This window comes from Manacus vitellinus, unplaced genomic scaffold (assembly GCF_001715985.3).
Source record: "Manacus vitellinus isolate BGI_N305 unplaced genomic scaffold, ASM171598v3 scaffold_3_pilon, whole genome shotgun sequence".
Lineage (NCBI taxonomy): Eukaryota > Metazoa > Chordata > Aves > Passeriformes > Pipridae > Manacus > Manacus vitellinus.
The window spans coordinates 47,177,279-47,193,995 of NW_021940535.1; the positions used below are offsets into that span (position 1 = coordinate 47,177,279).

General features: G+C 39.3%; 1 protein-coding gene across 1 annotated transcript in view; it reads right to left on the reverse strand.

Annotated features, from left to right (window-relative positions):
• Nucleotides 1-7,355: 7,355 nt before the first annotated feature.
• LOC103756424 (ubiquitin-protein ligase E3C) overlaps nt 7,356-16,717 on the reverse strand; it is a gene marked incomplete at its 5' end in the record, with an annotated part of 63,576 nt that continues 54,214 nt past the window's right edge. Inside the window, 4 exons of the mRNA XM_029961908.1 lie at nt 7,356-11,235; nt 14,145-14,275; nt 15,118-15,184; nt 15,286-15,474. Of these exons, the coding sequence (XP_029817768.1) occupies nt 11,065-11,235; nt 14,145-14,275; nt 15,118-15,184; nt 15,286-15,474 (558 nt within the window). The remainder of the gene's footprint in view (nt 11,236-14,144; nt 14,276-15,117; nt 15,185-15,285; nt 15,475-16,717) is intronic.

Here is a 16,717-nt window from a genome sequence, read left to right on the forward strand (position 1 = left end):
ACAAAGTATGAAGAGTCCTAAAAACATGACCTGTAGTAAACAAGACAGAAGTAGTGCACGAGGCAGTTACTTTGCTTTGTTTACAGAGCAGATTTGATATAAAAGGTACGATGGATGCCAACCATAAAATTTGCTATTTATCCACACAAGCAGAACATGTCAAAGAAACATGATTTTACATGGAATTACAGGGTTGAAATCAAAACACTGTCTACATCAATGCAACCAGGACCATGGCTCCTTTAACACAATTGTTATCATTACATTAATTTGCCCAGAGACTTTCTGACACTGTTCTGACTCTAGACAGTGTAGCTCTCCATTATCACCCTTCAGATACAGGAATAATATCTGAGAAGGCTTAGAGACCAATTTTGCATTTGGAGAAAGTAAGGCATGAGGAGGTGAAGTGCTCACTCACAGCTGAGGGCAGGGTGAACTGTATGAGATCCAGTTTGGCATTTTCTACAGTAAAACACTAAGAGTATAAATAAATGTTTCCAAACAACCTTATAAAGACAAACAAAAACTTATAAAAAACTTATCTCAAACCGTGACAACAGCTCAGATTGTGTCTAACACCGAACAATAACAAGTGTTTAATTTTTAAAAGTTTGTTTATACTGTGCCCATGGTATCTAATTTTCTGCTGCAGGTACTGCAGGGTAGACTGAAGAGATCCATGTGAGTGTGTAAAGTCATTGTCCCCAAAACTCCTGTAGTAAAACAATGTGACCCCAGCTTGTCCCCAGCTGACCTGAGCCGGATTCTGCAGAGCTGCTTACAGGAATCTCCCCAGTGCCCCAATTCCGAGAGATTTACCACCTTACGCTTGTGAGCACCAGGTTTGGTGAGCTCTGGAACTGCACTCAGGCAGAAGCCAATCCCAGCATCTCTGCAGGAGGCAGCTCGGGCTGGCACAGAGTGCCATGGGACCCCCATCGACTTGGTGACACTTGGGAACAATTGGACAGAGGGAGCAGATAAGGGATTTCTACTTATACCTCGGAGTCTCAGGTGTGGGGAGAAGTCATTCCAGAGACTCCAGGCTGAGGCTGTCTCTAACTCAGTGTCCATCAGGCTGCTCCTACCAAAGGGAGAAGTTTCTACTTCCCACCTGTGGTTCAAGCTCCCCCTTGATGGGGGTAAATGACCTTGGTAAATGACCAAGCATTCCACCTGAAGTCATCTTGACAAGGTTTAACCCTAAGCATTTTTTTGTGCACAGAAACAATTGTAACATGGGTTACAAGTTAACAGTAATTTGGGAGTGCAAGACTAAGAGGATGAATCTGTAAAAACATTAACAGTGACAGATTTTTTATCCCTTTGGTCACCTTCCAGTGGAATTTAACAGAGAAACATAAATTATAGAGTGATTTCAAAACATGGTCTTGTTTTTTTAGCTTCTGTTTGTTTTCTGATCAGAAGAACATTGCTTGCAGGTAAGTAGTGAAGGAAATGCTGCTGTGCTTGCAGGTAAGCAGTGAAGGAAATGCTGCTGTGCCCAGTGCACTCCTTGCCTTAGCCCCAGGTGGCAGCACACACATCTCTTACCCCTCCAGATCTTCAGTGGGTCAGCTCAGCTTCTGGGATTTTTTTCAGGCTAACTGTTCTAATCCATATGTGCCCAGGCAAAATCTCTGCTTCTCCCAGATCACCCAAAGTTCAAAATAGATACAGTGGCTATGATTACTTTGCTTTTAAGAGTAGCACTGATAATGATGTTTGTAACTGTAGTCAGGTACTGCTGAACCAGCTTTTCCCTCCCTTTCTCTCACTCAAGTCACATAGTTCAAGTACCACCAAACAGGACTGACTAGCTCCCCAAGAATTAATTACAATTCTTCTGACCCATAGTTCGATTTGATCTGTATATTCAGTCCCACTCAGTTAAGATTTCTCAGAACAAAACTTTAACATTAATCACACTTAGATGTCTTACAGTAGTTTGAAAGTCTTTAAATGAGAACTGCCTCTGTCAGTGTTTTCCATGCAATGGAAGGGCCTTGCAGTGTCTGTGTACAAAGTTAACACTGCATAAGGTAAAGAGCCAAAGCCACCTTGCTTCTCTTCAGAGGAAATGTCATGGGGAAAGAGGCAGGACTTGTAGAAAGAGGTAGCATGGCAACATAGAATGACAGAATATCCTGAGTTGGAAAGAACCCCTAAGGATCATCTAAGTCATTGCACAGAACAACCCCAAGAATCCCACCATGTGCCTGAGAGAATTGTCCAAACACTTCTTGGACAAGGAAGTTGTAACTGCAGTGATGCCTCCCCTCAGTCTCCTCCAGCTGAACAGACCAAGTGCCCTCTTCTGCTCCTCATATGGCTTCCACTCAAGGCCCTTCATCATCCTCATTGCCCTCCTTTGGACACTCTCCAGTGGCTTAGCATCCTTAGATTGTGGTGTCCAAAACCGCACACAATATCCAAGGTGATGCCTCCTCAGTGCAGAGCAGAGAGGACCAATCCCCTCCCTGGATGCTTTGCCTGAGGCACCCCTGACTGGCCCTCCTGGCTGCCAGGGCACTGCTGACTCAAGCCCAACTGACCAGGACCCCCAGGTCCCTTTTTACAGCACTGCTTTCCAGCATCTCATTCCCCCGTCTGTACGAACAGCCAGGGTTGCCCCATTCCAGATGAAGAATCCAGCACTTTGCCTTGTTAAACTTCATATGGTTGGTGATTGCCCAGCCCTCTCATTCATCCAGGTCTCTCTGCAGGGCCTCCCTGCCTTTGAGGGAATCAGCAGCTCCTCCTGACTTAGTATCCTCTCCAGTCCTGCATCCCAGTCATTTATGATGATGTTGAAAGCACAGAGGCTCAGAGGCTCAGATGGAGCCCTGCAGAATCCCACTAGTGACAGGTCTCTGGTCTGATGTCACCCCATTCATTATTATCCTTTGTGCTCGACCTGTGAGTTAATTGCTCACCCACCACATGATGTGTTTATCCAGCTGTGCACTGGGCATTTTGTCCAGAAAGGATACTGTGAGAGACAGAATCGAAAGCTTCACTGAAATCCAAAAAGATTACATAACTGACTTCATCAACATGCCTAATTAGATCCATTTATAGAACTAATAAAACTGAAAAGCTTTTAGATTCAGAAAACTTTCAAAGGTATTTGCAAAAGTATAAAGTCAAAGTGTTCTATGCTTTTATGGCTAGCTGCTTGCAGCAGAAGTTAAGGAGCATTAAATCTGATGTTGCTGGCAGAGCATCAACATTCCAATAACAAAAGCTGATAAGGTCTAATGGGTCTGTCAAAGCTGGTATCAAAGATCCAGGCAGATCCGGGCTGGTATCCAAATGCTGAGTCATGGATCAGAATAACTCTGTTATCGAAGGATCTTCATTGTTCAAGAACTTTCAACTCTCACCTGGGAACACGAGGGAAAGGTCTGGTTCACTTCTCCCAACTTCAGCTGTCTCAGAGTCAAGTACCTGGTTTAAAGCCACTACCTATGAAGAGGGAGAGGAGGAGGGGGCACCTCCAGGGCACAATTCATTCCACCCACTTTGGAGATGTGTTTTAGGAAAGAAAAATCTGCCCAGCCCTGTCCCTGGGCTGCTTCTCTTCGTCGGAAGTGCCTCGACAGCCTCTTTACAGATGGTTGAAGTTAAATGTGATGAATTCAGGCCTAACTGGTAGCTATAACCTAATGATGGAAATAATGTGGCAGCATTCCAGGAGGTATTAGCAATTCACATAGTTCCCAGATTCTTCTTCTATTATTTATGGAGGTCAATTATGAAAAGCCCATCAGAACACAAGAAATGCTTAAAAATGCTGCATTAGAGAGACATTAATATTAGTCCTTTTGAGGTGGTAATGGTTGTAGCCTTCCCAGCCTGCTGCTCTGCCCTGCTGCTTAATGCATCCAGTTTTTCTATTTACAGATTTACAGATTCTATTTTTGGTTTTAACAAAGATTATGAGCAAATGTATCAAAGACTGTTCTCACGTCATTTAATTACAGTATTGCTGGCAAAGTAATTCTGGAAAGTGCCACAATTAAATATAAGCATTAACTTTTTGCTGATAGCTTATCAGAAACAATTAGACTTGAAATATGGGCAATACACCTAGTGTTTAAAACTTTCAGTAGAAGCATTAGAAGCACAAAATAACCAATTTTCATTAGCATTCTCCAGTGGTTTTTTTGCCAAGCACAGCCTCAATTTTTCTCGGTACAGTGCTTCTTAGGTAATCTAGAGGCTGCAAGTTTATCTGGACTCCACTTTGTAAGCAAAAGCCAAGTGGATGCTTTTGAAAGTGGTTAAAATATTTCAGCATAGCTGGTGGTTTTGCCAATTCCTCCCAAAGCATCAGATGTGTTCTGCTGATTATTTGGGGTCTGCAGACAACAACCCGGCAACTGTTGTGGGCAGTAGGATCTCACAGCTTATGCCAAGTGCTTATTCCTTGCAAGGACAGCTTGATCAGCATTTATGTTCATTAACTTGATCAGGGACATGCTTTCTTATCCATATGCCAATGGCAAATATTAGTTAATTCTATGTAAGTTTCCATCAATAACCAGATAGATCTACTAGGTAATTGGACCTAAAATATCTCTGCAGAACTTTGAGCTCTGCTGCTGTTTGCCTGAAAGTGCAGAGGAGAAACGCAGTTAAGCAGAGTAATGAAAATAATTATTCTTAATGTAACAGAAAGAATTATTCTTAATTAAAGACACAAGGTCTAGAAGGAAACAATTCCTTCAGAAGGTCTGTTTGACAACATACAGTAAAACCACATAGCAACTGAGGAGAGATGCTTTTCCCAGGTCTAACATTTGGGCAAGCAGCAGTAACAAGATGATCTGAAATAACACCATCTGGTGAATGCCTGTTTCCTTCTTCAGCAATCAAGAACTATGTGTAACTATAAACAAAGAATAAAATAGAAATAATGCAAAACTACTTTTCAGTTAAATGTTACACAGAATGAACAAACAGCTGCTCTGGGAATGCAGAAAAGACTGATGTTAAATATAGTAGGACATTTGAGCACGCTGCTTCTATAAATACACGAACAGGCTTTGCAAACAGAATGTGTGTTTTCTACAGAGCTGTGGACAGGAGAACTTAGCCCCAGGCTGGAGAGCAACTATTCTGGCATTAAATGTAGCAACAGTTTAACCATCATATAGGAAAAGTTCATCCCTTGACAGCATGAAATCAAGCTGCAGGACTTCTGTGCCTGCCTTTATGTCCCGTTGGTGCCAGTCAGAATTCCTATGTTTCTCCTGTTTGACCGTGTGATGTGCTTTGCTGGATTCTGGGCTACCCAAGCTCTAGAAAACAGCCAAATTACAGAAGTTTGTCCAAGAAGTTGCTCTTCTAGATGTTTGATATTGTTGCTGGCAGAAGAAATGGATACACATTTAGGTGATTTAGTACCAGTCCTATGTTTTTTGCATCAATGTTTAGCCTTGTATCTGTAAAAATTTGTGAAAATAATTCAGAGCTCAGTTTTTACCGAGTCTGCTATTTTGCAGTTGTAAGAGATTTGCAAAATCCTTGAAGAGTCAAAGCAGCGCTGGGAATTGAAAAAGGAAAGCCATAAAATCTTAAATTCAACCCTACCTGGTAAGTGCCACTGATTAACAACTACAGGCATCTGACAAGGAAGAAGAGTTAGTGTCATCTACTCGCTTCCCAGTCACATCAAAGTCCACAAAAGGTATTTAGATGCTGCTGTGTTCACTAACAAGCAAGTCAGAAAGATGATTAAGGCTTTGGAGCGTGTGTCATATGAGGAGAGGCTGAGAGAACTGGGGCTGTTCAGCCTGGAGAAGGCTCTGATTCCTTAGTACCACCCAGTGACAGAACAAGAGGCAATGGATACAAATTGGAATAAAAGAAATGTGTTTAAACTTGATTTAAAAATGTTTTATTGTAAAGTTAATTGAACACTGAAAACAGGTGGCCCAGAGAAACTGTGGATCCATGGAGACATTCCAAACTCCATGGGGCAAGGTCACAGAATCACAGAACATGCTGAGTTGGAATGGGTCCACAAGGATCATCAAGTGCAACTCCTGGCCCTGCACAGGACCATCCCCAAGAGTCACACCATGTGCCTGAGGGTGTCATCCAAATGCTTCTTGATCTTTGTCAGGCTGATGCTGTGACCACTGCCCTGGGGAGCCTGTTCCAGTGCCCAACCACCCTCTGGGGGAAGAACCTTTTCCTAATATCCAACCTAAACCTCCCCTGAGACAGCTCCAGACCATGCCCTCGGTCCCATCTGTGGTCACCAGAGAGATGAGATCAGGTCTTGAGCAACCTGCTGTAGGTGACCCTGCTTTGAGCAGAGGGGTAGGACGAGGTGATCTCCAGACATTCCTGCTGACTGCAACCATTCTGTTCTTTGAAATGGATTTAACTGGTGTAACTTCATAATCACTTTTTGCCTTGTGTTATCTCTCTACACTTGTGAGAAACTTAATGAGCTTTCCAGACTATCAGATACATACTGAAAGACAGGCAAGACACCTGGGCATTTGTTTTCTATTAATGCTACAAGTTATGAGATGCCCCACATGATGAGTTTTCTGTAATTTTATGTTAATCACATTTTAGTGGCAGGTAAGCTGAATTATTTATGCTGCTATTTCTAAGTATTAAAAAACAAACACGCACAATATTAACTTTATAAATACTACAGTGGAACTAAAAGCGTATTTAGCAATGAAAATAAATAAGCAAAAGGAAGCAGAAAATTGTAATTATCAAAGGAGACAAAAAAATTAAACTGCACCTTCAGAGGAGCCCACATATGTGCTAAAATTCCAGAAGAAACTGAAAGAGATGTTTTTGTACATGTTTACTGACAGAGTAGCATTCTTCACTATGAATTATAGCTTCTCAGGTTTTTTATCCATGGTGTTTCGTTCTAAGAAGTCTCTTCAAAGCACATCAAGTGATGTTAGCTCTGCTGTTTGAAAGACACACTGAAACAAAGCCAAACCTGAGAGCTGCAGCTTGGCTGACAGAGTGGGAACTTCACAGCTCAAAAACTGAAGGTACAAATCATTCTGAAGCAGTAGAATCATAGGACAGTTTAGGTTGTAAAAGACCTCAGATCATCGAGTCCAACCAGTAACCCAGCCCTGCCAAGCCCACCACCAAACCATGTCCCTGAGTGCCACATCTACATGTCTTTTAAATCCCTCCAGGGATGGTGACTCCACCACTGCCCTGGGCAGCCTATTCCAACAGTAGTAACTTCCAGATCAACGAGCAGTTAATATCAGCCTCTTTTGAAACCTATTCAGTATCATCAATCTTTAAAAAGAAAATGCCCAATTTACTGCAAAAAATGAAAGAAAAGAGTGTTTCTGCAGAGTTTCAAGAAAACTCAAATTATTTTATTCACAAAAGCATAAGTCCATAAAAATATAGATATCCTGATCAGTTTTACAGACCATGTTCATTTCTTCTCTCCTTCACTGACAGGCAAAGCATTATGAAAAAAAAAGTAACAAGCATTTACATCACAAACCATTATTAACACAGAGTCATGTATATGAGCAAATGTTGTAGAGTTTTTGCATATAATTATAAATACAAAAAAATCACAGATCCAACAAAATATTCTTCTATTGTTTTTTCCTTTTATTTTCTGTGCTGTACTATTTTTCAGTGGTGAAAAGAGTATGTGCTGTCTCACTGGCATTTAACAAACAGTTTTTGGTATAAACTGAAATTTATGACCTCACTGCACTCAAAGTGTCTTCTTTGAATTCCATACCACGTTATAGCATCAAATTAGGATGTTTGTGCTGTATTATTCAAGTGGTACCAAAAAACCTGTCCACATTGCTACTAATAGCATCGGGAAGTTCTCCTTTTTTTTAAATTATAGAGCAGCCCACACAAAAATAACTGAAGATATCCTCACTGTTCAAATCAAACTTCTGTCAGCTCAGTGTTTACACAAGAAACTGGAGGAAAATCTTTCCTCTTTTGTAGATATACAAATGCTCCCTAGAAATCATGAAAGAGTTTTATGAAATTTATGCAAGTTTGGCTTTCGGGACAATGATGGAAGACAACTGAGATGAAGGAACAAGGCCAATCATTTCTGTTGTGGTTTGTTGTGGTGTTTTTTTTTTTAATCCAGCTAATAGGACTAAACCCCTATCTGGAAAAAAATTTCATTGAGATAAACAGACCAACTGCTAATTTTATTTCTTTATTCCATTTTTAATGCCTGTTAATTCTGTAGAGATGAAAAATTTGTGACCTCTTTCATCATACAGACCTTGACAAAAATGGTTTTAGAACAGGTTACAAAATTATAACCCCAAATTTATTTGAAAACAAAAACCAATCATAAAATGCTGTCATTTTTCCAAAAACAAGTACTGAACTAGGAGGACGAAACACTGTAGTACAGAAATTTACTGTAAGGGTTATCTTGTACAGAAACCAACCCCAAACCCATAATTATTACTGCCATAACTCTGATGGTCAAATCTACAAGAATATTTCAGGTTACTTGCATGGTGTTTACTGCCTCTGCCTACCTAAACTCTAGGAGCATCACAACTGGGAGACAGTTTGCTCTTCTTCTGAAAAACAGAAAATCCAGTTTCCTATAGAAACAATTCTCGCTGTATAAGTGCTGTGAGAGATCATTTCAACCCTCCAGCTCCTCAGGACATGACTAACTACGTGCCTGTGTTACTTCTCATACCTTGCTCCTTAAAATATCCAGCAACAGATCATGGAAAAGCAGGAACTTGTGCTTCGTCCTGACTCTCTGAAAACAGCTGGCAGAAGTGTAAGCACTGGTTGCCAAAGGAAAGCCCCCCACTCCTCTCACTGCAGTCTGAGGGAGGTGAAGCTGTTGCAGCACAGACTTCCAGCCCTGCAGAATGAAATCTGGGCTACAACTGTTCTCAGTGACCTGCCAGTGTCAGAATTTCACACTTACTGTACAGAATATACAAACAAGGTCACCGAGTGCTACATACCAAAGAAATAAAATGTTGGAGTATTTCCAGCCAACTCAAGTTCTCTAGGGAAGTTTTCTGCAGCTCTGTGATTCCTGCAGTTACACCTCTCTGCAGCTCACACTTCCCCCAGCCTAAACTCCCTGTGGAACCCGCTGCTTCCCTGGTCACAGACAGGAATAGTGTGCACTGTCTCCTTTTGAAAAGCAGAAAGCAAACGTTACCAGGACTTGGCATGACTCCAATACAATCTTCAAAATACAAATATTTAATAGAAAAATTTAATTTAATTTTACAAAATACAGATACAACACTACCCAATGTAGCAAAATAATGGAACTGAAAAATAATTTTAAAATATTTAAAGCATTAGGTTCTAAAATAAATAATGCTATCTAAAAGAAGTGTTCAGGTTTTGCAATTAGGAGGAGGCAGTTCCACTATTACTGATCTCTTTTTCAACTTCTTTACAAGTTCCATAATTTATGTAGAAAAATATACAAGAAAAGAATTTGGGATAAAGAATAGGTTGGGTATGTAATACTTAACATAAATAAAAAGCCTAAAGCAAAACCAAAAAGAAAACCAATTGTTTTATTTCTGTACATCAAGACTACAAATAGTATTTTAACACTTCATTTATTACCCAAATTAAGAAATTATACATTTTTATATGGTTACTAGTAAACATCTTAAAAGCACTCAGTTTTCCCACATTTAAAAGGATATTGCTGGTTACTGCTTATTAAATAGGAAATCCAGCGGAGTTTCCAGTAACAGCAAAATATTTTTTTGCATAAGAGATGAATACAAATTTGATTGTAATTTTTGATGATTTAAAATATAAAACTAAAGTTCAGAGGGATGCAGTTATGAATCTTACAGTCTGAACTATAATTCCTTTTTTAAATTGACTGCAGTTTGCATATGAAACCCTACGATGTGCCTACTACTAGAGGATCAGCTCCTTCCATATGAAAGCAATTTTTCCCCCAGATATCAAATTTTATTAAGCAGCATATTCCCACTTACTTTTCACAGCAGAAATACTGCAGGGTGATGGATATAAAGGCTTTTTAATCACAAAAAAAAAATTAATTTGATTAGTTCTACGGCACAGATATGGTATTTAAGATGGAAATAAATGATAGGGAAAAGGAATGTGAACACCACAGGCTTCAAATATAAAAGATAAAGCCTGATAACTTTGGTTCAAATAATTTTAATAATTGTTACATGTTTATTTTTCCAAAGTGATGATTTTTGTTTGTACTGTGTATGCAATAGGAGTCTGATTCATTTGAAATAAACTAACCAACCAAAAAACCTGTACGGGCACAAAAGACAGAAACAGGACAGAGAAAACCTGGATACTCACATCCATTCAGAACAGTGTCCAAGTGGTAATGATGCAGCCAGGCTGCCAGGGCACTGCTGACTCATATCCAATTTTCCACGGACAAGGACCCCCGGGTCCCTTTCCACAGCTGGTCTCCAGCCCCTCATTCCCCACTCTGTACACACAACCACTTGGTGATTGCCCATCTCTCTCTGACTTGTAAACGATTCCACAACGCAAGTAAAGATGTTAGGTTACCAGTAATGAGCATTTTCATCCTCAGTTCTGGGATATCTGCAAACATCTGCTTCCCTTCTATCTAAAAGATTAATTGCAGGATGTTAGCCCTGTCTCATCCCAATGCACTACACGGTATGCAACTTTATTGCCAGTTTGTAATATTATTTATGTTTGAACAGCACAAAGCCAAAGCTTCATCTTTGGTTAATTTCACTGAGATGTCACTGTTCTTTAAATGTGCTCTTTCTTCACATAAACACAGAAATCAGCCACACTGCACACGGCATTCATTGTTTTGAATCATAAAGCGGTGTCAACATAATATTCAGTAATGATAGCTAAGAAATCGTGTTTAGAAATGAAACCTATTTGAGGGCATTTGATAAGACACAAGAGCTGCAGAAATCTAGATAGAATTCCCTTAAAACTGCTTGGGTATGGGTGCTGCTTATAGAGTAGGCACTGGTTAGTTCCTCTGCAGATCATCCAAATAAGCATCAGTTCGACTCAGCTTAATTCAAATCCAGCAGCACATTCAATGGCATAAAGAAGTTTGCTTCTCATCAGATTCTCATCATAAAACTCAGGAAGCTTCAGCAAGTTCATGCAGGTACTGGCAGTAGGTAGCCTGTCTAAATCAGATCCTCCATTGTGAATGCAAAATGCAGGATATAACTCCTGGAAAATGCAACAACAACAAAAAAAAACATGTCAAAAAAAGATATACAAGCCAAAACCTACTCTGTAGTAGCTGGCACACATTTCTAGGAAGTAAATCACTAGATTAACACCTGTCACAATTACATACTCAAATAGTGTTTTCTTTCATTCCTGGTAGCACCAAAACCACTCCTGAATTATGCAGTACCTCACTCTACCTTGTCCCCACCAAGATCCACTGATTTGCAAAACACAAGGCAATTTATTTGGCTCTAAGGAGAACATAATGATTTGTTATTGTTCATACAGTTTATCATACACATTTACAATGCCACAAAAAAAAATAACATAGATATGCAGAGTGAGTCCATAATGATATAACCTTGTCAAATCCTGATTACTCTTCTGATGTGATAACACACTTTAAAATATTTTGTATGTAATATTTAATTGTTTTAATAATATCCCTTTTTTTTCTTCTGAGAAGGAGTATAGTGAAAAAAAACATTTATTTTTTTACCTCTAAAACACTGCTTTTGCTGGCAAGACAGTATTCATCTTATCAAATGCCTGCCTGAGGTAAAAAAGTTCTGATTTTAGAAACTGGAGAAAAATTCCAGCTCCAAAGGCAAAAGGTCAATGAGATTCTAAGCTAAATTATTGTTCAAATGGAGGCCTTAAAAGTATTTCACAGCTAAAATGCTGCATTTTTAGTGTTCCTTTCAAAATGCTAATTGAATTCCCCTACTTTAGCTTTAAAAATGGAAAAATGGAGTTCTAAATTGAAATGTCATGCCAAGGGCACCATTTGTTGCATAATTAAATACTATACAGCGGGAAAATGCAATAGTTTGGAAGTGAAAAGTATCATCAATTTATTATGTGACCTGATTGGAACTTAACAATTTTCAACCACGCTTTAATGATTTTTTTTTTGTCCGTAACAATGACATTTTTTAAACTTATTAAACTTTGATTAGCTTTAGTAAATGTTATTCTGAACCTGACTCTGGCAGTGAAAGTTTAAAATTTTAAAATGATGCATAGCTAGACTGTGCTATCTATAAGCTATGAATGTTAAGACATTTCCTTATCTTAAATTAACATGCACTAACTTGAAGAAAACATGCCAGTTCCACAATATAAAGCATACAGAAGATTTCAGAGTGATAACCCAGAAATTGTGTTTCCCTCAGAAAAACACAGGACAAATATATTACAAGAGTGCAAACAAATTTTGAAGATCATCTACCACCAACATACATATGTTCAGTTATTTGGCCAGTAATACTCAGCACTCCTGTGGCTTCACACTCTTCACCTTCAAAGCATTAAACGACACACTGTCACAGGCTAACAGGACATTACTGCTGATGACAATACCAGTTACCCACTTCCTCTTCTGGTAAACATTTCCTGCAAGCCCCTGGTTTGGTGGTAAATCCCTGTTAACAAGATACTACTGCAGTCAGTTCCATTTTGTCCTAGCCAAATATGTTAAAAGTCAGTTCGTGGCCTATCTCCCAAGTGCACACACAAACTTCAGCTTTCCACATTTAGCTGTGTCACCATCAGCCTTAACACTTTCAGACTTTTGATTCATTTCCTCCATCTCTTCAAATGTCACACTGGCTACCTCAAAGCTGGGTACCTACATCTGCATTTCCTCCTCTCCCCTTGTAATTAAAGAGGATGACAACAAATGGAGACTTCTGTTTAACTGGTTTCCACACAGCTGTTTCCCAGTTCTCCCTCACACAACTGATGTGCACTGTTCTATCTTGGTCTCATCCTACAGTTTTCTAATTGTCCTTCCTGCTGTCCTGTTCATTGCTAGAGTCCTGTACAGTGATATTCACATGGTCTTGGGGAGTTTAGGAGAAATTCTTGCAGGCTTTTAAATAATCAGTCACGTAAATCAGTCAACGAATACCCTAGATAGGATTCACATGATTAAGCAGCCATCTCCATTGTCTCCATATCCAAATCCATGGATGCTCTTTACTGTTACAGGGGATCTGGTTAGTATGTTTTGTGGAGTCTCAGATGATTCATTTCAACCTGAAGTTGATACATGGAGCAGTCAGACAAATTGCCAACTAAAAGTGCCAGTTCCTCTCCTAGGTGTGTCTATAAAAGGAGTGTAGCTGAGCTATAGATTACAGATATTGAAGATGGAGGATATGTTGCCATCCTATGGTAACACCACCACACAGCACTGAATGCTCCCACATTTCAGAGGAAATGAAGTTCACGACTGGTTTTTACCCAGAATTTTGCAGTGCAGTGAAACTCATGGGTAGAATATCCCCAGAATTTAGTTTCAAAATGTCTTCACCTTGCCTTGGCCTCTCTTTAGTTTTATCAGCAGTAGACAAAAAGTTTTCTTCGTACTGAAGCTTCCCTGTAAACAGCAATCTGGAGATAGCAATAAAATATTTATCTACAAAGGGTACTGAGCTGTGACCTAAAAGCAGGTAAATGTGAATTAGAAGAAAACATAATACATGTCCTGCTTCAAATGGTTAATTTAAGTGGTTCAAATTTAACAGCTGCTTTTATATCCTCATTTCTCTTTTGCCTGACTTAAAAACACTATTCTTAACTCAACCTGTTCCTTGAAACTGGTAGCAATTCTGCTTCTGCACAGGAACATGAAATGGCAGCAAGGGCCTTCAATGACACACAGCAAATGATCTGACCAATGGGTTTGTAGGTTTTGCAGTTAAAACAGAAAACAACAGAATAACACTTCATTTAGTATTTTAAAACTGTACTTATTACACATGCAAATGCAAACACTGAAGCTGTTTCAGTAGTGACAGAGGAATATTCTTCTCAAATTGTAGATTCCTACAGATGAGAAAAGCTTGGATCAACATCTGCAGCATTTACAGAAACCTGCCAGGCAGTCAGAGGACATGTACCTTAAATCCCAGAAGAGGGGGTCGAGAGCAGCTTGTTACAAATTTGAGTAGTTTGCGTTTCTCTTCATCAGTGAAGCTTTCAACAACTCTCCAGAATATTTTAATTACAGGATGGTCTGCTGTGTAGCCACCTACAATGAGAGGTAAATGATTTATAGACAGAATAGTTTTATATAACAAATAAATTCTTCAGGAAAACCTAGCATAAATCCTGAAAAGTTTGGGGAAAATACTGTAACCAGCAGGCTGATATTGCTAATTTCCAGTATCTACAGATCTCTGATCACTGCATTTTCAGTTTCATTGCTTATCTATGGCTACTGTATCCCTCAGCTTCTTAACAGAAGTTTTCTTCATTGAATCATACTCTGAATTCATTTAGTTTAGCATTTAGCTAATAACTCCAGATTACTCCAAGAGTGTGCAAAATCTGCAAGACCCAGGATGTTACTGAATGAATCAACTTACCTTGAGGAAAGCCCAGATGTGAATCGATGATTTTAGTAGCTACTTTTTGATTACATTCATGATAAATGCAGGGAAAGAATGAAGTAAGATACCTTGCATTTTTCACAAGGAAAAAATATGAGCTCTCTCTTCAGACTGTCTGAGAAATGGTAAGTATCTGAATGTGGTAATAGAAACAACAATCCCAAAGTCATTTGCAGACTTATTTTCAGATCAACCAGACACAATCATTGACTACCTTTAATTTAGAAAAGGAACACACTCTATTCACTCTAAAATTGCATTTGAGTGAATAAAATAAACTACATATCTCTATTTCCCAGCATTTATAAAACTGGATTGTGAATTTAACCAATCTTCTGAAATTCAGGCCTGTCCACAGAGTTTGGCCACAGGTAACAAGAATGACCCTATAACTTTTTCTTAAAAGCTACGGTAAAAAGCAAGCTTATTTATTCCCAAGTCAGTCATAATACATGTTTTTATATAAGCAAAACATGCTTACCTGAATAATTTGTGAAAGATTTAAGATCATCCAAACTAATAGGAACCTGGGCACCAGAAGTCAGAACCTAACAGAGAAGGAAATTAGACCATTACATTACAGGCGAAAAAAACCCAGGATTTATTTCTGTTTAAAGCAATTGTTTTCTGCAGTTTTAAGCAGAAGTACCTGTATTTCCTGCTGATCAAACATTCGAAGCCACTCAAGATTCACGACATTGGCCAGTCCCTGACGGAAAGCCAGGCAATGCTGCCGGATTTGTTTGTTTAACCTGTAGTCTGCCACCAGGTGGATGTAGGCGATGCGGTTGGCGCTGGTAACGGGAATGTCTTTTCCACCTGGCTTCAGCTCCACCACCTACAAACACAGCAACTTTCATTCTGTGTGCTGGAACCGTAAAATTGAACTGCAAAACATTCTAGTAAGTCGTGTATATTTGAGGTCGACTAGAATGTGCTCAAGAATATTCACCTCAAAACAGGATAAAAGATGACGAGTTATGAAGGTTGGGCTTTGTTTCTGTTTAATCCTAAGAGCACATTCTATGGAATCTGGTTTTTAGACCTAGACCTCCAGCTGCCAATGCAGCTGATCACATGGCCCCATGGTTTATCACCAGAAAGTAGATTTAGCACAGTCAGAGCTCTATAATAGGAACAGTGTGTAATACTAAATTCACCACTCCAAGTCAGACAGAAACTGAGGTGAAAATATGCCCCTTGGCCATCTCACCCCAGCTTCACTGATGCCACCTAGTGCCCTGGAAGAAAGAGCAGCCTGTACAAGCACAGAGCTCACACACAGCATTCTCCTTCCCATTGGATTAGGGCAGCTGTGTGGCACTGGCTGGATTCTTCTCTAACTGTTTCATGCTGGTGGATTCTGCAGGGTCACATTATGGTAAAAGCAATGTCCACTGAGTCAAAATTTAGATTCTGATACAAGCCTGATTTACAGAATGCTCAGCATTCACAACTCCTACTGCTGAAAATCTAAACTACACATGCTCAGTACATTCAGCAAAAGTAAAAAACAAGTAAACAAATTTCTTTTTCTACTGAGAAGTTTAACTTTTGTCCTTCAAGTACACCAAGGTACCTCAGAATGGAAGAGTCTTTAAAGAAAAGCCCCCAAACCAAAGATACTGTAATTGCATTAAGATCAAAGGATCAAGGGTAATTGTTATTAAAACACTACAGGCCTTTGCATATTCTAGTCTTTACTGCATGAGGTTAATTTGGTGAAGTAGCAGCCCAACTGGAAGGGATTAATAGAGTACTAACAGGAGAACTAAAAAACCTGAAAAGCTGAGATACTGTCACCTTCTGAACTCTTCCAGAAACCATTTGTTTTTCTACATTCTGGAGTAATTTTTTTAAAACTGTGCATTTCAGTCTGTGGTAATGATGACATCTTTAGAGCACAGGAATCAAACACATGAATAGCTCCTTTGGTAGCATGATACCTAGTAATGTGAGCTGTTCTAGTGCTAAGCAAAATGTGCAAAATGGTAAGATTAAAAATTCATAGTGCTTTTGAGCATTCAGATTTTTACTTGATTCATAGTTCTTTAAGGAGAAAGAGACCATTAAGACCTGTG